Source organism: Hyperoodon ampullatus (assembly GCF_949752795.1).
Source record: "Hyperoodon ampullatus genome assembly, chromosome: 4".
Classification (NCBI taxonomy): domain Eukaryota; kingdom Metazoa; phylum Chordata; class Mammalia; order Artiodactyla; family Ziphiidae; genus Hyperoodon; species Hyperoodon ampullatus.
Window position 1 is genome coordinate 48,682,065 of NC_136917.1, and position 23,220 is coordinate 48,705,284.

The 23,220-nt window shown below is 38.2% G+C and overlaps 1 protein-coding gene across 4 annotated transcripts in view; it reads right to left on the reverse strand.

Annotated features, from left to right (window-relative positions):
• Positions 1-23,220, reverse strand: part of HMGXB3 (HMG-box containing 3) — a gene marked incomplete at its 5' end in the record, with an annotated part of 63,835 nt that overhangs the window by 15,207 nt on the left and 25,408 nt on the right. For all 4 annotated transcript variants that reach the window (XM_079702719.1, XM_079702718.1, XM_079702717.1 and 1 more), the window contains 2 exons: positions 18,972-19,099; positions 19,600-19,901. In XM_079702719.1, the coding sequence (XP_079558845.1) occupies positions 18,972-19,099; positions 19,600-19,901 (430 nt within the window). The remainder of the gene's footprint in view (positions 1-18,971; positions 19,100-19,599; positions 19,902-23,220) is intronic.

Here is a 23,220-nt window from a genome sequence, read left to right on the forward strand (position 1 = left end):
TCTACTTTTTCTCACTGTTATTCTGAGCCGGGTGGATGAAAGGCTCTTGGTGCTGCAGCCAGGAGTCAGTGCTGTGCCTCTGAAGTGGGAGAGCCAACTTCAGGACACGGGTCCACAAGAGACTTCCCAGCTCCACATAATATCAAGCAGCGAAAATCTCCCAGGGATCTCCATCTCAACACCAGCACCCAGCTTCAGCCAACGACCAGCAAGCTACAGTGCTGGTCACCCTATGCCAAGCAACTAGCAAGGCAGGAACACAACCCCACCCATTAGCAGAGAGGATACCTAAAAACATAATAAGGCCACAGGCACCCCAAAACACACCACCAGACGTGGACCTGTCCACCAGAAAGACAAGATCGAGCTTCAACCACCAGAACACAGGCATTAGTCCCCCCCACCAGGAAGCCTACACAACCTACTGAAACAACCTTAGCCACGGGGGACAGACAACAAAAACAACGGGAACTACGAATCTGCAGCCTGCAAAAAGGAGACCCCAAACACAGTAACATAAGCAAAATGAGAAAGCAGAAAAACACACAGCAGGTGAAGGAGCAAGATAAAAACCTACCAGACCTAACAAATGAAGAGGTAATAGGCAGTCTACCTGAAAAAGAATTCAGAATAATGATAGTAAAGCTGATCCAAGATTCTATTTCCCAGATCCAAAATCTTGGAAATAGAATAGACAATATGCAAGAAACAGTTAACAAGGACCTAGAAGAACTAAAGATGAATCAAGCATCGATTAAAAACACAATAAATGAAATGAAAAATACTCTAGATGGGATCAATAGCAGAATAACTGAGGCAGAAGAGCGGATAAGTGAGGTGGAAGATAAAATAGTGGAAATAACTGATGCAGAGAAAAATAAAGAAAAAAGAATGAAAAGAACAGAGGACAGTCTCAGAGACCTCTGGGACAACATTAAACGCACCAACATTCGAATTATAGGGGTTCCAGAAGAAGAAGAGAAAAAGAAAGGGACTGAGAAAATATTTGAAGAGATTATAGTTGAAAACTTCCCTAATATGGGAAAGGAAATAGTTAATCAAGTCCAGGAGGCACAGAGAGTCCCATACAGAATAAATCCAAGAAGAAATACGCCAAGACACATATTAATCAAACTGTCAAAAATTAAACACAAAGAAATCATATTAAAAGCAGCAAGGGAAAAACAACAAATAACACACAAGGGAATCCCCATCAGGTTAACAGCTGATCTCTCAGCAGAAACTCTACAAGCCAGAAGGGAGTGGCAGGACATAATTAAAGTGATGAAGGAGAGAAACCTGCAACCAAGATTACTCTACCCAGCAAGGATCTCATTCAGATTTGATGGAGAAATTAAAACCTTTACAGACAAGCAAAAGCTGAGAGAGTTCAGCACCACCAAACCAGCTTTACAACAAATGCTAAAGGAACTTCTCTAGGCAAGAAACACAACAGAAGGACTATACCTACAATAACGAACCCAAAGCCATTAAGGAAATGGGAATAGGAACATACATATCAATAATTACCTTAAATGTAAATGGACTAAATGCTCCCACCAAAAGACACAGAGTGGCTGAATGGATACAAAAACAAGACCCATATATATGCTGTCTACAAGAGACCCACTTCAGACCTAGAGACACATACAGATTGAAAGTAAGGGGATGGAAAAAGATATTCCATGCAAATGGAAATCAAAAGAAAGCTGGAGTAGCAATTCTTATATCAGACAAAATAGTCTTTAAAATAAAGACTATTAGAAGAGACAAAGAAGGACACTACATAACGATAAAGGGATCGATCCAAGAAGAAGATATAACAATTGTAAATATTTATGCACCCAACATAGGAGCACCTCAATACATAAGGCAAATACTAACAGCCATAAAAGGGGAAATCGACAGTAACACAATCATAGTAGGGGACTTTAACACCCCACTTTCACCAATGGACAGATCATCCAAAATGAAAATAAATAAGGAAACACAAGCTTTAAATGATACTTTAAACAAGATGGACTTAATTGATATTTATAGGACATTCCACCCAAAAACAACAGAATACACATTTTTCTCAAGTGCTCATGGAACATTCTCCAGGATAGATCATATCTTGGGTCACAAATCAAGCCTTGGTAAATTTAAGAAAATTGAAATTGTATCAAGTATCTTTTCTGACCACAATGCTATGAGACTAGACATCAATTACAGGAAAAGATCTGTAAAAAATACAAACACATGGAGGCTAAACAATACACTACTCAATAATGAAGTGATCACTGAAGAAATCAAAGAGGAAATTAAGAAATACTTAGAAACAAATGACAATGGAGACACGACGACCCAAAACCTATGGGACGCAGCAAAAGCAGTTCTAAGGGGGAAGTTTATAGCAATACAATCCCACCTTAAGAAACAGGAAACATTTCGAGTAAACAACCTGACCCTGCACCTAAAGCAATTAGAGAAAGAAGAACAAAAAACCCCCAAAGTTAGCAGAAGGAAAGAAATCATAAAGATCAGATCAGAAATAAATGAAAAAGAAATGAAGGAAACGATAGCAAAGATCAACCAAACTAAAAGCTGGTTCTTTGAGAAGATAAACAAAATTGACAAACCATTAGCCAGACTCATCAAGAAAAGAAGGGAGAAGACTCAAATCAGTAGAATTAGAAATGAAAAAGGAGAAGTAACAACTGACACTGCAGAAATACAAAAGATCATGAGAGATTACTATAAGCAACTCTATGCCAATAAAATGGACAACCTGGAAGAAATGGACAAATTCTTAGAAATGCACAACCTACCAAGACTGACTCAGGAAGAAATAGAAAATATGAATAGACCAATCACAAGCACTGAAATTGAAACTGTGATTAAAAATCTTCCATCAAACAAAAGCCCAGGACCAGATGGCTTCACAGGCGAATTCTATCAAACATTTAGAGAAGAGCTAACACCCATCCTTCTCAAACTCTTCCAAACAATATCAGAGGAAGGAACACTCCCAAACTCATTCTACGAGGCCACCATCACCTTGATACCAAAACCAGGCAAGGATGTCACAAAGAAAGAAAACTACAGGCCAATATCACTGATGAACATAGATGCAAAAATCCTCAACAAAATACTAGCAAACAGAATCCAACAGCACATTAAAAGGATCATACACCATGATCAAGTGGGGTTTATTCCAGGAATGCAAGGATTCTTCAATATACGCAAATCAATCAATGTGATACACCATATTAACAAGTTGAAGGAGAAAAACCATATGATCATCTCAACAGATGCAGAGAAAGCTTTCGACAAAATTCAACACCCATTTATGATAAAAACCATGCAGAAAGTAGGCATAGAGGGAACTTTCCTCAACATAATAAAGGCCATATATGACAAACCCACAGCCAACATTGTCCTCAATGGTGAAAAACTGAAACCATTTCCACTAAGATCAGGAACAAGACAAGGCTGCCCACTCTCACCACTCTTATTCAACCTAGTTTTGGAAGTTTTATCCACAGCAATCAGAGAAGAAAAGGAAATAAAAGGAATCCAAATTGGAAAAGAAGAAGTAAAGCTGTCACTGTTTGCAGATGACATGATACTATACATAGAGAATCCTAAAGATGCTACCGAAAAACTACTAGAGCTAATCAATGAATTTGGTAAAGTAGCAGGATACAAAATTAATGCACAGAAATCTCTGGCATTCCTGTACACTAATGATGAAAAATCTGAAAATGAAATCAAGAAAACACTCCCATTTACCATTGCAACAAAAAGAATAAAATATCTAGGAATAAACCTACCTAAGGAGACAAAAGACCTGTATGCAGAAAATTATAAGACACTGATGAAAGAAATTAAAGATGATATAAATAGATGGAGAGATATACCATGCTCCTGGATTGGAAGAATCAATATTGTGAAAATGACTCTACTACCCAAAGCAATCTACAGATTCAATGCAATCCCTATCAAACTACCACTGGCATTTTTCACAGAACTAGAACAAAAAATTTCAAAATTTGTTTGGAAAAACAAAAGACCCCGAATAGCCAAAGCAATCTTGAGAACGAAAAACGGAGCTGGAGGAATCAGGCTCCCTGACTTCAGACTATACTACAAAGCTACAGTAATTAAGACAGTGTGGTACTGGCATAAAAACAGAAAGATAGATCAGTGGATCAGGATAGAAAGCCCAGAGATAAACCCACGCACATATGGCCAACTTATCTTTGATAAAGGAGGCAGGAATGTACAGTGGAGAAAGGACAGCCTCTTCAATAAGTGGTGCTGGGAAAACTGGACAGGGACATGTAAAAGTATGAGATTAGATCATTCCCTAACACCATACACAAAAATAAGCTCAAAATGGATTAAAGACCTAAATGTAAGGCCAGAAACTATCAAACTCTTAGAGGAAAACATAGGTAGAACACTCTATGACATAAATCACAGCAAGATCCTTTTGGACCCACCTCCTAGAGAAATGGAAATAAAAACAAAGATAAACAAATGGGACCTAATGAAACTTCAAAGCTTTTGCACAGCAAAGGAAACCATAAACAAGACCAAAAGACAACCCACAGAATGGGAGAAAATATTTGCAAATGAAGCAACTGACAAAGGATTAATCTCCAAAATTTATAAACAGCTCATGCAGCTCAATAGCAAAAAAACAAACAACCCAATCCAAAAATGGGCAGAAGACTTAAATAGGCATTTCTCCAAAGAAGATATACAGACTGCCAACAAACACATGAAAGAATGCTCAACATCATTAATCATTAGAGAAATGCAAATCAAAACTACAATGAGATATCATCTCACACCAGTCAGAATGGCCATCATCAAGAAATCTAGAAACAATAAATGCTGGAGAGGGTGTGGAGAAAAGGGAACACTCTTGCACTGCTGGTGGGAATGTGAATTGGTACAGCCACTATGGAGAACAGTATGGAGGTTCCTTAAAAAACTAAAAATAGAACTACCATATGACCCAGCAATCCCACTACTAGGCATATACCCTGAGAAAACCATAATTCAAAAAGAGACATGTACCAAAATGTTCATTGCAGCTCTATTCACAATAGCCCGGAGCTGGAAACAACCTAAGTGTCCATCATCGGATGAATGGATAAAGAAGATGTGGCACATATATACAATGGAATATTACTCAGCCATAAAAAGAAACGAAACTGAGCTATTTGTAATGAGGTGGATAGACCTAGAGTCTGTCATACAGAGTGAAGTAAGTCAGAAAGAGAAAGACAAATACCGTATGCTAACACATATATATGGAATTTAAAAAAAAAAAAAAAATGTCATGAAGAACCTAGGGGTAAAACGGGAATAAAGACACAGACCTACTTGAGAATGGACTTGAGGATATGGGGAAGGGGAAGGGTAAGCTGTGACAAAGGGAAAGAGAGGCATGGACACATATACACTACCAAACGTAAGGTAGATAGATAGTGGGAAGCAGCCGCAGAGCACAGGGAGATCAGCTCGGTGCTTTGTGACCGCCTGGAGGGGTGGGATGGGGAGGGTGGGAGGGAGGGAGATGCATGAGGGAGGGGATGTGGGAACAGATGTATATGTATGACTGATTCACTTTGTTATAAAGCAGAAACTAATAAAAAAAAAAAAAAAAAAAAGAAAATTACAAATGGGAAAGCTCTCTGGTAAGGGTAAACATACAGTAAAGGTGGGAAATAATCCACACACAAATATGATATCAAAACAAGCAATCATGAGAAGTGTACAAATGCAGGATATTGGAAATGCATTTGAAATTAAAAGACCAGGAAGTTAAAACAATCTTGTTTATATATAGACTGCTATATCAAAACCACATGGTATCAGCAAACCAAAAGTATACAGCAGATACACACACAAAAAAGAAAAAGGAATCCAAACATAACACTAAAGTTAGTCATCAAATCACAAGAAGAGAACAAAAGAGGAAGGGAAGAAAAAAGACCTACAAAAACAAATCTAAGACAATTAACAAAATGGCAATAAGAACACAGATATTAACAATTACCTTAAAAGTAAATGGATTAGGGCTTCCCTGGTGGCGCAGTGGTTGAGAATCTGCCTGCTAGTGCAGGGGACATGGGTTCGAGCCCTGGTCTGGGAGGATCCCACATGCCGCGGAGCAACTAGGCCCGTGAGCCACAACTACTGAGCCTGCGCGTCTGGAGCCTGTGCTCCGCAATAGGAAAGGCCGCGACAGTGAGAGGCCCGCGCACCGCGATGAAGAGTGGCCCCCGCTTGCCACAACTAGAGAAAGCCCTCGCACAGAAACGAAGACTCAACACAGCAAAAATAAATTAATTAATTAATAAACTCCTACCCCCAACATCTTCTAAAAAAAAAAAAAAAAAAAACCCAACTTCTTAAAAAAAAAAAAAAAAGTAAATGGATTAAATGCTCCAACCAACAGACACAGGCTCACTGAATGGATACAAAAACAAGACCCATATATATGCTGTCTACAATAGACACACTTCAGTTCTAGGGACACATAACAGACTGAAAGTGAGGGGATGGAAAAAGGTATTCTATGAAAATGGAAATCAAAAGAAAGCTGGAGTACCAATACTCATATCAGACAAAACAGACTTTAAAATAAAGACTATTACAAGAGACAAAGATGGACACTACATAAGGATCAAGGGATCAATCCAAAAAGAAGATATAAGAATTGTAAATATATATGCACCCAACATAGAAGCACCTCAATATATAAGGCGAATGCTAACAGCTGTAAAAGGAGAAATCGATGTAACACAATGTAATAGTGGGGACTTTAACACCCCACTTACATCAATGGACAGATCATCCAGATGGAAAATCAATAAGGAAACACAGGCCTTAAATGACACATTAGACCAGATGGACTTAATTGATATTCATAGAGCACTCCATCCAAAAGTAGCAAAATACACATTCTTTTCAAGTACACATGGAACATTCTCCAGGATGGATCACATGCTGGGTGACAAAGCAAGCCTCAGTAAATTTAAGAAAACTGAAATCATATCAAGCATCTTTTCCAACCACAATGCTATGATTAGAAATCGATCGCAAGAAAAAAAACTAAAAAAACACAAACGTATGGAGGCTAAACAATATGCTACTAAACAACCAATGGATCACTGAAGTAATCAAAGAGGAAATCAAAAAATACCTAGAGACAAACGCAAATGAAAGCACGATGATCCAAAACCTATGGGACGCAGAAAAAACAGTTCTAAGAGGGAAGTTTATAGCAATACAATCTTACCTCAGGAAACAAGAAAAATCTCAAATAAACAAGCTAACCTTACATACCTAAAGCAACTAGAGAAAGAAAAACAATCAAAACCCAAAGTTAGTAGAAGGAAGGAAATCATAAAGATTAGAGCAGAAATAAATGAAATAGAGACAAAGAAAACAACAGAAAAGAACAATGAAACTAAAAACTTGCTCTTTGAGAAGATAAACAAAACTGATAAACCTTTAGCCAGATGCATCAAGAAAAAAAGGGAGAGGACTCAAGACAATAAAATTAGAAATGAAAAAGGAGAAGTTACAACTCACACCAAGAAACACAAAGGATCATAAGAGACTACTACAAGCAACTATATTCCAATAAAATGGATAACTTAGAAGAAATGGACAAAGACTTAGAAAGGTACAATCTCCCAAGACTAAACCAGGAAGAAATAGAAAATATGAACAGACCACTCGCAAGTACTGACATTGAAACTATGATTTAAAAACTCCCAACAAAGTCCAGGACCAAATGGCTTCACAGGCAAATTCTATCAAACATTTAGAGATGAGTTAACACCTATCCTTCTGAAACTATTCCAAAACATTGCAGAGGAAGGAACACTCCCAAACTCATTCTGAGGCCACCATCACCCTGATACCAAAACCAAAGATACCACAGAACAAAAAAACAAAAAGCAAACAAAAAAAACCACAGGCCAATATCACTGATGAACACAGATGCATAAATCCTCAACAAAATACTGGGTTGGCCTAAAAGTTCCTTCAGTTTTTAAGAAAAAATAAAAGACACAGTTTTCACTTTCACCAAGAACTTTCTTGAACAATATATTCAGCCTTTCATTCCACTACCTTCTGCCATTTTTCAGGCAACTTCATAATTCCATCCTTCCAAAACTTTTTACCTTTTTGAGCAAAGAACTGTTCCAGGTACCTTTTACAGTCTTCCAGGAAATTGAAATTTTTTCCATTAAGAGAATTTTGTAAAGACCTAAATCAATGGAAATCCGAAGGTGCAATGTCTGGTGAATACAGTGGATGAATGAGAACTTCCCAGCCAAGCTCTAACATTTTTTGCCTGGTCATCAAACATGTGGTCATGCATTATCCTGATGGAAGATTATGCGTTTTCTGTTGACTAATTCTGGACACTTTTTGTCGATGATGCTTTCAGTTGGTCTAACTGGAGCAGTACTTGTTTGAATTAATCGTTTGGTTTTCAGGAAGGAGCTAATAGAGGGCTCCCTTTCAATCCCACCATACACACGTCACCTTCTTTGGATGAAGACTGGCTTTTGGTGGTATTGGTGGTGGTTGCCCCACGATCTCTTTCGTTCCACATTATCGTACAGTATCCAGTTTTCATTGCCTGTCACAATTTGTTTTAAAAACTGGAACGTTTTTACTGTTTAAATAGAGAACTGCATGTGGAAATACGGTCAAGAAGGTGTTTTTTGCTTAGCTTATGTGGAACCCAAACATCAAAGTGATTAACATAACCAAGCTGGTACAAATGATTTTCAATGCTTGATTTGGATATTTTGAGTATGTTGGCTATCTCCCACATGGTATAACGTTGATTGTTCGCAATTAATGTCTCAATTTGATCTCTATCAACTTCAACTGTCTACCCGACCATGGAGCATCGTCCAGCGAGACATCTCTAGCACAAAACTTCGCAAACCACTTCTGACACATTTGATCAGTCACAGCACCTTCTTCATACACTGCACAAATTTTTTGTGTTTCAGTTGCGTTTTTACCTTTCTTGAAATAATAAAGCATAATACGCCAAAAATGTTGTTTTTCTTCCATCTTCAATATTAAAATGTCTACGCAAAAATTCAACAATCCTGATAAGTTTTTGTTTAAATGAACGCTAATATGACAGCTGTTGCGATACAATCTAACGAAATTGTTTTGAATGAAGTTAAAGACAACTAAGGGCTACTAGAGCCATCTTACGGAAAAACACAAATGAGCATTTTGGCCAACCCAATACTAGCAAACTGACTTCAACAAAAGGATCATACACCATGATTAAGGGGGATTTATTTATCCCTGGGATGCAAGGATTTTTCAATATCCGCAAATCAATCAGTGTGATACACAACATTAACTAAAGAATAAAAACCATATGATCATCTCAATAGATGCAAAAAAAAAAAAGCTTTTGACAAAATTCAACATCTATTTATGATAAAAACTCTCCAGAAAGTGGGCCTAGAGGGAACATACCTCAACATAATAAAGGCCATATATGACAAACCTACAGCTAACATACTCAACAGTGAAAAACTGAAAACATTTCCTCTAAGATCAGGAACAAAACAAGGAGGTCCACTCTTGTCACTTTTAGTCAACAAAGTTTTGGAAGTTCTAGCCATGGCAATCAGAGAAGAGAAAGAAATAAAAGCAATCCAAATTGGAAATGAAGTAAAACTGTCATTGTTTGGAGATGACATGATATTATATATAGAAAATCCTAAAGATGCTACCAGGAAACTACTAGAGCTCATCGATGAATTCAGTCAAGTTTCAGGATACAAAATTAATACACAGAAATCTCTTGTATTCCTATATACTAACAACAAAAGATCAGAAAGAGAAATTAAAGAAACAATCCCATTTACCATCACATCAAAAAGAACAAAATGTCTAGGAATAAACCTACTTAAGGAGGCAAAGGACCTTTACTCTGAAAACTATAAGACACTGTCAAAAGAAATCGAAGGTGACACAAAAGATAGAAAGATATACCATGTTCTTGGATGGGAAGAATCAATACTGTCAAAATAACTATATTACCCAAGGCAATCTACAGATTCAATATGCAATCCTTATCAAATTACCAGCAGCATTTTTTACAGAACCAGAACAAAAGATTTTTAAATTTGTATGGAGACACAAAATACTCCGAACAGAGAGTTAATCACAAGGGAACCCCCATAAGGCTATCAGCTGATTTCTCTACAGAAACATTGCAGGCCAGAAGGGAATGGCAAAATATATTCAGTCTTGAAAGGGAAAAATTTGCAACCTAGAATACTCTACCCAGCAAGATTATCATTTAGAATAGGAGGAGAAATAAAGAATTTCTCAGACAAGCAAAAACTAAAAGAATACAGCGATACTAAACCTACCCTAAAAGAAATACTGAAAGGTCTTCTCTAAATAAAAAAGCAAGAAGATATAGGAAAAAGGAAATCACAGTTGGAAAGTAAATCACTTAAATAAGCCAATATACAGATAAAAAAGAAATAATATCTATTTGTGAAAGTGACAATAAACACAAGGAACAGTGAAAGGATAAGCATAAAGATGTAAAAGGGACATCAAAATCATAAAATCTGGGGGACAAGAGTAAAAAAATTTAGATTCTTTTTTTTAAGAATGTGTTTGACCCTATATGTCTACAGCAAGTGGATATAAGGGGTTAACGTACTTGAAAAAGAGGGTAACCACGAATCAAAAACATACAATAGATTCACAAAAAAACCAAAAAGAACACAAGCATAAAATAAAAGGAAATCATCAAATGACAAAAAAGTAAAACAAAAAGAAAGGAACAAAAAAGAAAAATAGAGCCAGGAGGAAAACAAGGTTTAAAATGGCAATAAATACATATTTATCAATAATTACCTTAAATGTCAATGAATTAACTGTTCCAATCAAAAGACAGAGTGGCAGACTGGACTGAAAAACAAGAGCCTACAATATGCTACCTATGAGACCCACTTTAGGGCACAGGACACACATAGATTGAAAGTGAGGAGATGGAAAAAGATATTTCATGCAAATGGAAATGACAAGAAAGCAGGGGTCGCAATACTCATTATCACACAAAATAGACTTTAAAACAAAGGCCATAAAGAAGATAAAGAAGGACATTATATAACGATAAAGGGATCAATACAAGAGGATATTACACTCATTAACATATATGCACCCTATATAGGAGCACCTAAATACATAGAATATTAATAGACATAAAGGGAGAAATTGATAGGACTACGATAATAGTAGGAGCCTTTTAACACCCCACTCATAGTAATGGACAGATCTTCTAGACAGAAAATCAGTAAGGCAACAGATTCAAAATGATACAACAGAACAGTTAGACTTGATTATTTCAGGACATTACATCCAAAAAACCCAGAATACACATTCTTTTCAAGTGTACATGGAACATTCTCTAGGACTGACCACATACTAGGGCACAAAACTAATGAACAAATTTAAGAGTATAGAAATTATTGCAAGCATCTTCTCTGACCACAACGGCATGAAAGTAGAAATTAGCCACAGGAAAAGAAATGAGAAAAAAACGATTACATGAAGACTAAACTACATGTTACTAAAAAACCAATGGGTCAATGAGGAAATCAAAAAGGAACTTTAGGGCTTCCCTGGTGGCGCAGCGGTTGAGAGTCCGCCTGCCAATGCAGAGGACACGGGTTCGTACCCTGATCCAGGAAGATCCCACATGCTGCGGAGCGGCTGGGCCCGTGAGCCATGGCCACTGAGCCTGCGCGTCCGGAGCCTGTGCCCCGCAACGGGAGAGGCCACAACAGTGAGAGGCCCGCGTACCGCAAAAAAAAAAAAAAAAAAAAAGGAACTTTAAAAATGCCTTGAGGCAAATGACAATGAAAACACAACCATACAAAATCTATGGGATGCAGCAAAAGCAGTTCTTAGAGGGAAGCTCACAGCTATACAAGCCTTCCTCAAAAAACAAGAAAAATCTCAAACAACCTAATCTACCACCTAAAAGACTTAGAAAAATAAGAACAAACAAAACCTAGTCAGCAGAAGGAAGGAAATAATAGAGATGAGAGAAGAAATAAAATAGAGATTAAAAAAAACAAATAAAACCAAGAGCTGGTTCTTTGAAAGGGTAATAAACAAAATGGACAAACCTCTGGCCATTCTCACCAAGATGAAAAGAGAACCCAAATAAACAAAATAAGAAACGGAAAAGGAGAAATCTCAACTGATACCGCAGAAATACAAAAAAACCACAAAAGAATACTATGAACAATCATATGCCGACAAATTCAACAACCAAGAAGAAATGGACAACTTTCTAGAAACATAGAGTCCACCAAAATTGAATCAAGAACAGATAATTTGAACAGATCAATCACTAGAACTGAAACAGAATATGTAATTTAAAAAACTATCTACAAACAAAAGTCCAGGGCCAGATGGCTTCACAGGCAAATTCTACCATACATACAAAGAAAAACTTTTACTGATCAAACTCTTCCAAAAGACTGAAGAGGAGGGAACACTCCCAAAGATATTCTATGAAGCCACCATCACCCTGATACCAAAACCAGACAAAGATACCACCAAAAAAGAAAACTACAGGCCAATATCTTTGATGAACATAGATGCAAAAATTCTTAACAAAACACTAGCAAACCAAATACAACGCATAAAAAAGATCATACACCACAACCAAGTGGAATTCATCCCAAGTTACAAGGATGAACCAACATGTACAAAATCAATGTGCTATATACCACGTTAGCAAAAGAAAAGACAAAAACCACATGATCATCTCAATAGACACAGAAAAAGCATTTGACTAAATTCAACATCCATTCATGACAAAAACTCTTACCAAGATGGGTATAGAGGGAACATATCTCAACATAATAAAAGCTATTTATGACAAGCCTTCCCCCTAAAATCTGGAATAAGACAAGGATGTCCACTCTCACCACTTCTATTCAACATAGTACTGGAAGTCCTAGCTACAGCAATCAGACAAGAAAAAGAAATAAAAGGTAAACAAACTGGAAGGGAAGAGGTAAAACTGTCACTATATGCACATGACATGATGCTATACATAGAAAACGCTGAAGACTCCACACAGAAACTAATAGAACTGATAAATGAATTTAGCAAGGCAGCAGGATACAAGATTAACGTACAGAAAGAGACTGCATTTCTTTACAACAACAATGAAATAGCAGAAAGGGAATGTGAAAAAAACAATACCTTTTAAAATCACACCCCCAAAAAACCCAAAAAACAAAAAACAAAACTTAGGAATAAACCTGACCAAGGAAGTGAATGACTTATATGCGGAGAATTAAAAAAACATTAGTAAAGGAAACTGAAGATGATTCAAAGAAATGGAAAGATATCCCATGCTCTTGGACTGGAAGAATTAATATTGTTAAAATGGCAACTACCCAAAGCAATCTACAGATTTAATGCAATCTCTATCAAATTACCCAGGACATTTTTCACAGAATTATAACAAATAATCCTAAAATTTATATGGAATCACAAAAGACACAGAATTGCTAAAACAATCCTGAGGAAAAGGAACAAATTAGGAGGCATAACCCTTCCAGACTTCAGACAACACTTCAAAGCTACAGTAATCAAAACAGTGTGGTACTGGCACAAAAACAAACAGATCAACAGAACAGAATAGAGCCCAGAAATAAACCCACAACCCTATGGCCAATTAATCTTCAACAAAGGAAGCAAGAATATACAATGGGAAAAAGAAAGTCTCTTCATCAAGTGGTGCTGGGAAAGTTGGACAGCTGCCTGTAAATCAATGAAGTTAGAACACACCCTCACACCATGCACAAAAATAAACTCAAAATGGCTTAAAGACTTAAATATAAGACAAGACCCCATAAAATTCCTAGAAGAGATTGTAGACAAAACATTCTGATAGAAACTGTAGCAAAAAAAAAAAAAAAAAAAGTACCAATGTTTTCTTAGGTCTCCCAAGGCAACAGAAGATAAACAAAATAAAAACAAAAACAAACAAATGGGAGTCTGCCTGCCGATGCAGGGGACATGGGTTCGTGCCCCGGTCCGGGAGGATCCCACATGCCGTGGAGCGGCTGGGCCCGTGAGCCATGGCCACTGAGCCTGCGCATCCGGAGCCTGTGCTCCGCAATGGGAGAGGCCACAACAGTGAGAGGCCCGCGTACCGCAAAAAATAAATAAATAAATAAACAAACAAATGGGACCTAATCAAACTTACAAGCTTTTGCACAGCAAAGGAAACCATAAACAAAATGAAAAGACAACTTATGGAATGGGAAAAAATATTTGCGAACAATGTGACCAACAAGAGCTTAATTTCCAAAATATACAAACAGTTCATACAACTCAACAACAACAACAAAAAAACCAAACAGCCAAATCAAAAAGTGGCTAGAAGACCTAAAAAGACATTTATCCAAAGAAGACATATAGATGGTCAATAGGCACAGGAAACGATGTTCAACATCACTAATTATTAGAGAAATGCAAATCAAAACTACAATGAGGTACCACCAACTCACACCAGTCAGAATGGCCATCATTAAAAAGTCTATACACAATAAATGCTGGAGAGGGTGTGGAGAAAAGGGAACCCTCCTTCACTGTTGGTGGGAATGCAAGTTAGTGCAGCCACTATGGAAAACTAAAAAGATATTACCATGTGATCCCACTCCTGGGCATATATCCAGAAAAAGACGTAGTTCAAAAGGATACATGTGGGCTTCCCTGGTGGCGCAGTGGTTCAGAGTCCACCTGCCGATGCAGGGGACACAGGTTTGTGCCCCAGTCCGGGAAGATCCCACATGCTGCGGAGCGGCTAGGCCCGTGAGCCATGGCCGCTGAGCCTACGCGTCCAGAGCCTGTGCTCCGCAACGGGAGAGGCCACAACAGTGAGAGGCCCGCATAACGCAAAAAAAAAAAAAAAAAAAAAAAAAAGGATACATGTACCCCCATGTTCACTGTAGCACTACTCACAATAGCCAAGACATGGGAACAACCTAAATATCCATCGACAGATGAATGGATAAAGAAGATGTGGTGCATATATACAATGGAATACTACTCAGCCATAAAAAAAATAATGGCACATGCAGCAACATGAATGCAACTAAAGATTACCATACCAAGTGAAGTAAGTCCAAAAGAGAAAGACAAATACTGTACGATATCACTTATATGTGGAATCTAAAATAGGGCACAAATGAACCTATCTATGAAACAGAAACAGACTCAGACATAGAGAACAGATTTGTGTTGCCAAGGTGGAAGAGAGGTGGGGGAGGGATGGACTGGGAGTTTGGGGTTAGTACATATTACATATAGACTGGATTAGCAACAAGGTACTACTGTATAGCACAGGGAACTATATTCAATATCCTGGGATAAACCATAATGGAAAAGAATATTTAAAAAGGATGTATATATGTGTACAACTGAGTCACTCTGCTGTACAGCAGAAATTAACACAACATTGTAAATCAACTATACTTCAATAAAAAATAAATTTAAAAAAAAGAAGTGATATTTGTTTTTACCTATCAAATTGACAAAATTTTAAAAATTATAATACTAATCTACAAAAAGTTCCTAAAGTTAATAAATGAGTTTTGCAAGGTCACCGAATAAAATCAATAGACAAAACCCAATTGTATTTCTATACTAGCACTGAACAGTTAGAAATTGAACCATGTCATTTAGTATAATCTAACAAAATATGTACAGGAACTATATGCTGAAAACAACAAAACACTGATGAGAAAAACAAAAGAAAACGTAATAAAATGGAGAGACAGACCATGTTCGTGGATTGGAAGACGCAGTATCTTTAAGCATGTCAAACTTCCCCAAACCGATCTACAGATTTAACACAATCTCAATTAAAATTCTAGCAGGATTCTGTAGACACTAACAAGCTGATTCTAAAATTTATAGGGGAATGCAAGAAACTAAACAGTTAAAACAATTCAGGAAAAACAAGGTTGGAGAATTCACACTACCTGACTATAAGACTTACTACAAAGCTGCAGTAATCAAGACAACGTGCGGTATTTGCTAAAGGATAGACAGCATAAACCAGTAGAACAGGATGCAGAAATAGACCCACACATACATGATCAATTGATTTCCAATAAAGGAGCAAAGGCAATTCAAAGGAGAAAGGACTACTTTTCAACAAATGGTGGAAGAAATGGATGTCCAAATGGAAAAAAAACCCTTCAATCTGGGCCTCATACTTTATTTATTTATTTATTTATTTATTTATTTATTTATTTAGCAATATGCGGGCCTCTCGCTGTTGTGGCCTCTCCCGTTGGGGAGCACAGGCTCCGGACGCGCAAGCTCAGCGGCCATGGCTCACGGGCCCAGCCGCTCCGCGGCATCTGGGATCTTCCCGGACCAGGGCACGAACCCGTGTCCCCTGCATCTGTAGGCGGACTCTCAACCACTGCGCCACCAGGGAAGCCCTGGGCCTCATACTTTATATAAAAATCAATTAAAAATGGATTATAGACTTAAGTATAAACCATAAATTATAAAACTTTTAGCAGAAAACATGGGAAAAATACTTATGATCTCCACCTAGGTAAAGACATCTTTGCAATAACATCAAAAACAATCTCTAAAAGAAAAAATTGATGAATTGGTCTTTAATTAAGAACTTTTGCTCTGTGGAAGATTGTGTTAAGAGAATGAGAATACAAGCCACAGACCATAATAAAGTATAAAGTATCAGCAAATCACTTATCTGACAAAGGACGTGTATCCAGACTATATAAAGAACATTTAAAACTCAACAGCAAGAAAACAACCCAGTTCAATGGGCCAAAGATGGAACAGGTACTTCACCAAAGAAATACAGATGGCAAATAAACCCATGAAAAGATGCTCAACATCATCAGTCATTGAGGAAACAGAAATTGAAACCACAATGAGTTACTACTACACACACCTATTAGAATGGCTAAAACGCACACAAAAAACTAGACACTACCAAGTGCTGACAAATGAAGCAAACTAGAACTCTCACCCATTGTTAGAGGGAATGCAAAATGGCAGCAACATTTAGGTAAATGGTTTGGTGATTTCTTATAAAATTAACTACACACTTACCACATGGCACAGCAATCTAACTCCTAGGGTACTTACCCAAAAGAAATGAAAAGTTTTGTTTACACAAAAGCCTATACATGAACAGATGTAGAGAACAAACATATGGATACCAAGGGGGAATGGGGGGGCGGGGTGTGGAATGAGTTGGGAGATTGGTATTGCCATATATACACTATTGATACTATGTATAAAAGAGATAACTAATGAGAACCTACTGTATAGCACAGGGAACTCTACTCAGTGCTCTGTGGTGACCTAAATGGGAAGGAAATCCAAAAAAGAGGGGATATATGTATACGTATAGCTGATTCACTTTGCTGTATAGCAGAAACTAACACAACATTGTAAAGCAACTGTACTCCAATTAAAAAAAAAAAGCCTATACATGAATGTTTACAGCAACTCTATTCATAACTGCCAAAAACTGGTAAAATCCCAAACATCCTTCAAGGAGTGAACAGATAAATCAAGTGTGGTGCTCCACACAATGGAAAGCTACTCAACAATAAAAAGGAACAATCTACTGATACAAAAAACAATATGGATGAATTTCAAAGGCATTACACTTAGTGAAAGAAGCCAAACTCAAAATGGTGCTATGGATTTATATGATGTTCTGGAAAGATAGAACTATACGGAATGAAGAAAATATCAAATGGTTGCTAGAGGTTAGGGGTGAGGGGTGGTTTTGATTACAATAGGACAGAAAAAGAATGTTTTGAGGTGATGGAACTGTTCTATATACTGATTGTGATGGCAGTTACACAACTCAGTGCATTTGTCAGAACTCACAGAACTGCACAACAGCAAAGCAAATTTTACTGCATGTAAATTTAAAGTTAAAATTTTAAAAAAATATATAAACCCTAGGTATTACAGGCTGAGACAGACTGCAGGGAAATGGCATTCTCATTAACTGCTGACAAGAGCATAAAGTAGTACAAACTCAATCTGGCAAAACAAGACATTAAAAGCATGAATTCAAAATAAGGCACCATAAGGTTCTGAAAACAAGGAGAATAATAAATACTCTTTAGTCTTCAGCACTCCATTCTACATCTAAAACCCAAGATTCAAATTTTCAGAGTGGTTGGTACATGGTCAGTGTTCAATGAATGATGCTGATGAATGAATGGAAGGAAAGGGTGAATATGCAGCAATTCCACTTTTGGGCATTTGCCCAAAGGAAATAATTAAGGCTGTACAAAAGACTTAATTATTAAGAGGACTATAAAACGCAACATCACACACTCCTTAAAAATGGTCATGTATTTCTCCACTTGCTGGCATAGGAAGATGTCCATGATACATCGCTGTATTTAAAAAGAACACACCAAAACAACATCCAGCACAGCCCCACTTTTGTTCAAAGAAAAACTATAGATCTATAAATCATATATCTTCTTTTATTCTGCAGGGATGAATAACACATCTGAAAGACTACAGAGCACAATATTAAGTGTTCATCTCATGGCAGTAGGATTACTAGTGATTTTTAGTTTCTTTTTCCTTGTCAGCATTTTCTGTTTTTTCCACAACGAAGATCTGTTATTTTAAAATTAACTTTGTTTAAAGAGCACTGATAAGAGAGTCCTAACAGTTCTGAGATAAATGGAATCTTCTGGGGCTGAGATATCCAGGAGGAAAAACGCCCTCTTCCTCAGAAGCCCTATCTGAGAAAAGATCCAGTCTCAAAGGACTAGAGGTCTGACTCACAGAGGCTGTTCTCAAACATGCCCTCTGAGGGAAAAAAGGCTGGCACCCACCTGTATAGATGTCCATGAAGCTGTGCAGGGCCAAACAATGGGGATTCAGACACATCTTCACCTGGGCAGTCACCACCTGCAGCCAGCTGGCTGTCAGCAGCCAGCACTCCTGGGGCCCGGCCAGGGAGCTAGTACCAAGAACATCAACAAAAAACAGTAGGGAAATCAACTTAATGCAGTTCCTGGGCTCAATGATCAATGGCAAAAATCCTCAAGACTTTAAACATAGTAGGCAAATGAAGGTGTTGGACCTTGCGTTCCAAGGATTTTCTAGGTGGGTGTTCCCACTTCCCTGGAATCTGGCCTATAGAATCACCCCTAAAGTTAATATAATTCTGAACTTATTACCCAATTTAACCAATCCCAATGAATTCCCAAATCCAAGCATTATGCCAGGCAGTCCAGAAGTAAACTAAATCCTAAGTTGGTGATAGTAACATTTCAATAGAAATGATGGATAATCACTATTATTATTTTATTTCTGACAATTGGAAAAGTAAAGGAAACCTAAGAAAAGCTGAGAAGAACATCTTCAAAGGTTATAGCCTTAAAGGTATTTGAAGAGAGGCAATACAGGCCATGTAAGATGGGGCAGCTAGGGAAGGGTAAATCTGAAAGAGGTGCTTACTTTTGTCCCCCTTTGAACAATGGGCTGCTACAGAGAAGGCACTGCGTGGATGGAGACTCATAATAATTCGACCAAGAAGTTTGCTCGATGGTGACTGTCTCCTCACTCACGTTGGACAGGACGAGTCGAGAGCTATTGAGTTCATGAATCAAGGCGAAGACCTCAGCCAGCTCTGACTCATTCTCAGGAATCTGCAGGATTTTGCGCAGCAGCTGCAGCGTTGACTGGCGCTGGATCTCCCTCTGGGCTGCGCTCAGGGGCTCTGTGGCGCTCAGCACATCCGAGAGTGGTGAGCTCGCCTCCTGAAGAGTGGATTGATCAGTATGCGCCCAGGGCACAAAGAGCCAGCGTGAGGCCAAAACCATGAGTGGCAGAGGGATGGGCCCACGACTGAGAGGTGGGAAGCCTAGGTTCCTAACCAGCTCAGCTAATAACTCACTGTGTGACTCACGGCAGGTGCTTTCTCTCTCTAGCGCTGTTTCTCTACCAGTAGAATGAGAGGATTATACACACCTCTTGGTAATGGTTTTAAGAGTCAGCTCCCATTCACCGGGTATTGGGTTTGGAGGATAACAGTCCAGGGGTTCAATTCTGGTTAAGCCACTGAACAGCTGTATACATGGGTGACCCACAGCAATTTACTTAATCTTTCTGAGCCTCAATTTCCTCACCTACGAAATGAAGGATCAAAATACTAATAATCTCCTAGAGCTGTTGTACAGTAAATGAGATAGTATTGCAACAAAAATTCTATGAATGGTAATTCTGATTTATAAACAAGTACCTGTCCAGCTTAAAGCATTTATCTTTAATAGTGTGTGGCTTCTTGGTACAAGGGAACTTTATAACACCAGTCAGAGGCTTCCAGGAAACAAGGTTCTGAAACACTCACTGAAACAGGTCCTTCTGAGGCAGGTCCCTTTTCAATGGAGGTCCCTCCCTGATCCCTTGTGCAAATGCAGTGTGAAACCAAGCCCTCCTTCTTGCTCCCAGAGTCCACTTCTTTACTGCAGATTTCATTTTCTCACAGTTGGTAAACCAGTCCCTTGCCCTGCTTATTTACTGATTCCCAATACCACCATGAGGGCACACAAAAGATGCTAATTCATATTTGCTGGACACATTATTTTGTTTTATAGAAGTTAACTGCTTAGTAACAACTTATTACTCAGTATAACTATGACAACTCGTCTCACTATCTGTAAGTCTGGTTACCTATCTTTCCCCCCAGCTAGACTGTAAGCTCCTAGAGGGAAGTGGCCATGTCTTATTCATCTTTGTAGCCCCAAAAGCCTGACCAATAATAGACATTCAATACATGCTTGCTGAAAGAAAGAATGAATGAATGGCTGTAGAAGAGCTGAGTGACACTAGAATGAGTTGCCCCAGGAGGCTGTGTGTTCCCAGTCATGACGATGTTGAATCATGGGCTGGAAGATAGGTTGGAAAGCATACTATCCTTTGGCTCTGAGCCACAGATGAAAGATGGAAAGCAATGAAGATCATTCCAGCCCAGAGATGTTGTGGTCTTAATTACAGCCACTGGCAGCAAACTGCACAGGAAATGTACGGTCACCAGGGGACTCCAAAGAGAAGGTACACAAAGGACCTTGGGTTTCTGACCAGTGTTTTATTTTGTGGAAAACAATAATTATATTTTGCTTCTCCGAAATTTAGAGAATTAGAAGGTGAGGGAATGTCTGAAGATGAGGGTCATGGTGGTAAGCGGCTACCAGTTAGCCCAAGATAGAAGAATATAATAAGAGTGGGATTTGAAACCAATTGGCAAAAGGTGCCTAGATAACTCCTGTCTAACCTGGAAAGTTAAGTCACCTCATCATTCCAGATCTAGAGACCAACATCCATTTTCACACTGCAAGTCACATCAACAGCTACAATGAAACAGGAAAAAGGAATGTTCAGAGCCATCTACCTATGGAATTCCATTCCATTCCATAATCATGGACTGACACATTATATATGCAAGCTCCAGCATTAGAAGTATGGGGGCTGGGAACTCCCTGGGCGGTCCAGTGGTTAGAGCTCCTCACTCTCACAGCTGAGGGCTCGGGTTCAATCCCTGGTTTGGGAACTAAGATCCCACAAACCACGCGGCCAGTGGGGGAAATAAAAAGAAGTAGTATGGGGGCAATAGACACACCTGTCCTACAAGTAATCACGGTCTCACAGGGAGCTAACAGGGAGTCAAGACAGGGTGTGGTCAATATTTTCTATTTCTCTATGCTTCCTTAGAATCTTTATATCCACATTTCTACAGAGTTCTAATTAGGGTACCCATACCATCTAAATTTTTTTCACTTATTAGATCATAAACCATTTCCATTTTGCAGACTAATCTTTATATTTATCTTTTTATGCATCTTAATATTTAGTTATAAAGATATGTTATAATTTATTTTATTTCAATGGTAGACACAGGTTATTTCTAATTTTATCTCTTGTAATTACAGAATGTATGATGTTCTAGATGGGCTTTAGTTCAGATATTTTGTTTAATTCTGTCTAGAAATATGTATTCTCATATTTGTCAAAAACATGTGTTCTGAATTTGATTCTCAACACCTATCAAGAACCATGAAAATGTGTGTTGTGTGTGTGCACCAACAGTTTTACTCTGGGAAATTGACTTAAGGAAATAGTTCAAACAAACAAAAGATGTCTGAGTAATACAATGTTATAATGTTTCTTCATACTTTATTTAAATTCTGGGAATGGTAGCATAACTTTATTTTTTGTAACTAATGCTTTACTTTTTTTTTCTTTTTGCATTTCTATAACCAAATAATTGACATGGAGTTCATTTGGGGTATAAGTTGTGGATCTAAATCAGTTTTCTTTAAATTGCACTACAATCATCTCTATTTATCAAATAACATTCACTTTCTTGAAGGAAAAAAAAAAGACAGGGTGTGGTCAATGCTTTTAACGTGAAGCGGTGCACATTAAACACATGGAGAAACCAAAAGGAAAGCTCACTGCCAGCAGAGGGCACCGTGTGGAACAACAGAATATGATGGAAGGTATGGAACCATTTTACATGCAATTTCAAGGGTTTACAGACTCCTTTAAGCTCAATTCTGAGTCTTCTCTAGGGCTCATGGCCCTGAGACTAAAATGCCCAGATCTAATCCACCTTGCCTGCCTTGTTTTACTGATGGGGAAACAAAAATTCAGGAGAGGGAAAGCGAGCAGCTTAGGGTCACTCCCAGGCAGGTATCTCAATTCCTAGTCTCAGTGTTTTTTTCTTTTAGTTCCACTTCCCTTTCTCACAAAGATAATAACCTCAGAACACCACCTCCACAGACCTGAAGATCAGGGGGGTGATATTCCTCTGCCAGAAAGCCCCTCCCCTCTGTATGCATAGAAAAGTTAGCTTGAGGCAGTCCCCGCCCCCACTTAGTCCTGTCCACTCCCAAACCCCCTGACCTCCTGACATAACCTTCTGGGTCTCTCCCTGACTCAAGGACATTCAGTGTGACCCCACTGCCTAAAAAACAAACTGCCAGGTCTTAGCATTAAAGATCGTCCATGATATGGCCCCAATATGCCTTTCAAGACTTGTTTTCCATAATCCTCCCCACACACTCTCTCCTCTAACCC